This window comes from Netta rufina (genome assembly GCF_964035555.1).
Source record: "Netta rufina genome assembly, chromosome: 13".
Classification (NCBI taxonomy): Eukaryota; Metazoa; Chordata; class Aves; order Anseriformes; family Anatidae; genus Netta; species Netta rufina.
In genome coordinates, this window is record NC_140136.1 from 19,811,199 (window position 1) to 19,814,814 (window position 3,616).

At 47.0% G+C, this 3,616-nt stretch overlaps 1 protein-coding gene across 1 annotated transcript; it reads left to right on the plus strand.

The window, feature by feature from the left end:
• Positions 1–1,513: 1,513 nt before the first annotated feature.
• Positions 1,514–2,335, plus strand: PLEKHF1 (pleckstrin homology and FYVE domain containing 1; the record flags this gene model as incomplete). Its single annotated transcript, XM_084294804.1, has 1 exon — positions 1,514–2,335. One exon carries the CDS (start codon positions 1,514–1,516, stop codon positions 2,333–2,335), a length of 822 nt encoding a protein of 273 aa, XP_084150930.1.
• Positions 2,336–3,616: the final 1,281 nt, after the last annotated feature.

Here is a 3,616-nt window from a genome sequence, read left to right on the forward strand (position 1 = left end):
TTTGTGCAGGCTGTAGGGAAATTCTAAACATCCTGGCCTGCTCTAGAGAAAAAAAAATCTGGGGACTCAGAAGAATTGAATGACCTGTTTGTTAAATAGCTTAGGCAAGACGTAAACAGCATGCAGCAACCTTTTACAGCCACTATGTGGTTTCCCTTCCAGCTTTCTGAAGGGGTGAAGGGCAAGACAAGAATGTAAATCATGATCATCCTCAAAATACCCAGCTCAGCATATTGCCCTCTTTCTCTTCCCTTTCCCCTCCAGGTTGCAATGCTCCATGGCTGCAGGGACTCTGTGTAAGAAGGATGGGAAAAATTGTGGAGGCTGGTTCTATATATTAGTTATTATACAAAATGCTAATAGAAACTAGGGCTACACACATCCCTGTGATTGCTGTGCTACCTCGTGATCTCTGAAATACCTCGCTTTAAGAGGAAATGACTCACTTTCTTGTGGATTGTTAGGCCTGAATAGTCTCGATGCATCACCATGAAACACAGAGGGAATTAGGTGCACTGAAAAATAGAACTTGCAACGTAAAGCAGTTCTTCACTACAAACTGAATAGCAAAACATTTGCTTTTGCTTTGGAGTTACTTTTATCTATGTTTAAAAGCAAGAAGAAAAAACACGGGTTGTATGAGAACAAGGGTGCAGAGGTGTAGGGAAGGGTGAGTGTGCGGCATGCTACTTCCCTTTCAGCAGAGATCAGACTTTTCAGAATGATGTGTCTTGTAGCTGGAGAAACATGCAATAGGCAGCTGAAACAGCTGGGGCAGCGGCGGAACGGTTGGCTCGTGTGGGCTTATTCATTCAGATGATGATGTTTTTTTTTTCCCCCCTACCTTTTTTCTCCTTTTTGTCACGCACGGAGGATCAGTGGGAACAAACAATAGAGCACTCTGTTTTGTTCCAAAAGCCTGCCTGAGCTCTGGCCTAAAATGGCATTCATTTGTGTGTGTAACCGTGTGTGTGTGTAACTGCCCCTCGGTGAGCGTGCTGTCAGAGATGGGACGCTTGCTCTGAAGACCACGGGTGCTCTCCGTGTGCCAGCAGGGTGCCTGTGCAGCGCTGCAGCCACACTCACTGGCCAGGACGGGCGGTGGGTGCTCCTAGCACCCTCCAGCTTCACAGTACAGCAACTCCACAACAAGTAATGCACCCACGTATGCAGTACTTAGACCAGCCTGCCTCCTTTTATGTGGGAATGCAGTTATACTGGTGAAAAGCAGAGTTGTAATGGAAGAGGTGACCATATTAGAGGGCTTCCATTGCTGTAAACAGAGCCAGCCCAGCAGAGACCAAGCTGTTGTAAAGTGGGGACAGAAGCTTTGAAAACTTAAAAGGCAATAATCTCTCATGAAGAGTGGCAAGGAGATGGCTCCTAACCCCAGTCTGCATTAGAAGCTCCTCACCTGTGCATACGTTTGATGCTTGGCCTCATCCTGGCACAGTTTGCTCAGTGCACTTCATCACTTCCGTCTTTATTTTCCTCTCCTCAGAGTGAGCCGGAGATGGTGGACCACCTCGCAAACACTGAGATCAACAGCCAGCGCATCGCTGCTGTGGAAAACTGCTTTGGGGCTTCTGGCCAGCCCTTAGCTGTGCCAGGAAGAGTCCTCCTAGGAGAAGGGATTTTAACCAAAGAATGCCGCAAGAAACCAAAGCCTCGCATATTCTTCCTTTTCAACGACATCCTGGTGTACGGTAGCATAGTGATTAACAAAAGGAAGTACAATTCCCAGCACATCATCCCCCTTGAAGATGTCACTTTGGAGACGCTGCCAGACACCTTGCAGATGAAGAACCGCTGGATGATTAAAACCTCAAAGAAGTCCTTCGTGGTTTCTGCGGCCTCCCTGACAGAGCGGAAGGAGTGGATCAGCCATCTGGAGGAGTGCATCAGGCACCTGCTGACAAAGACAGGCAGGCAGCCCTCCACGGAGCACGCGGCCCCTTGGATCCCAGACAAGGCGACAGACATCTGCATGCGCTGCACGCAGACCAAGTTCTCCACCCTCACTCGAAGGCACCACTGCCGCAAGTGTGGCTTTGTCGTGTGTGGGGACTGCTCCAGGCAGAGGTTTTTGATGCCCCGGCTGTCCCCCAAACCCCTCAGGGTCTGCAACCTGTGCTACAGGCAGCTGCTGGCAGAGCAGAAGAAGGAAGCAGAGGCTGATTGCCAGCAGCTGGAGCGGTACTGTTCTGCCATCACAGGCTGCGAACCCTCCAGCGGTGACGACAGTGACAAATCCGACGATGACAAAGCTGACCAGTGGCCAGCAGACACGGAGTTTTATACCTCAGAAGTATCTTGGTCATCTTTCCATAGCTGACTTCCTTGGGAATCAGTGGAATTTAAACACCAGGAAGCCAACTTCTGGCCTTCAATGCATGTCCTCCTTATCATTTTCTCTGGAGGCCGTGTCTGGGAAGGTGGATGTTGGTTCCTGTTTGTGCTGCCTGCGAGGGAACAAAGGGTCAGGGTGTTACCCCTCATCATTCTGAGAATGTCTCGCATGCGGAGAGTGACAGCCTAGTGAAGAGCCTGGACTAGAGACCTGCAGATCAGTCTTGATCCAAACGAGTTCACCCTTCTGTGCCTTAGTATTCCTGTCTGCAAAAATAGAACAATACTAATTTTTTTATTTTTTTTCTCAAATGCTTTGAGATTACCCTCAGGAGAAAAAGGAGCAAATCCTTGACTTAAACATGCTTGCCTGCCAGCAGTGAATTTCTCTTTCAGAGGCAAGGAAAGCTCCAGATAGGGCAATGCAGAAAACTGGTGCTTTTGCTTCCCATGATGCATTTTCTTAAGGAGAACAGAGAACTTCCAAGGCTGGCATTTTTTGTAAGCATTAGATCTACTTCAGGTATTCTCACTGCAGGTGTGCAAACCTGACTGGATAGCTGCTTATCAGCATGTGGTAAGATAGGCACAGACTTTGATTTCTACACCAAGGTTTCTGAACTTTGGAAACACTAAGGAAATTGTCCTGTGAAGGCATAGGGGTCATATGATGCTCAACGTGAGCAGCCTTAGCAAAGTGCTGGAGCATTTGGCACTTTCATATTAAAAAATATATATATAATTTTGGTGATACCGGGCAAGGAGGGAAGGAGGAGGGGAGGGGAAGAGGGACAGGTACATTTATAGAAAGAAGGGAAGGAGGAGGAAGCTTACTGCATTTGAATCAAGTGCAGAATCCCAGACCTCACCTCCCGGCAGTTTCACCAGATTACCAGAACCTGATGACCTCAAGCCTACCACATAAAGGGGTAGCCCAGTGAGGACTTGTTAAAAGTCTTCAAAAATCCAGGAAAATATCCCAAGTAAAGATCCTATGAGGTTCAGTATTTCAATCTCTACTCCCTTTCTGAACCAAGAAACTGAACATTCATTTTGATGCTCATCTCACTGTATCAGTCTCACAAGTTCAAAGTTAAGGTCCTTAATGTGTCTTCAGGATTAGAACCCAAGCAAGTTATTTTGAGATGAACTTAAAACATTCAAATTGTTAGAAATGAACTGTGTTTATTCAAATATTTTATCATAATGTAGCATGGGAGTACGTACACTGAGACTTAGACAACAGCAATTATATTGCAGCAGACAT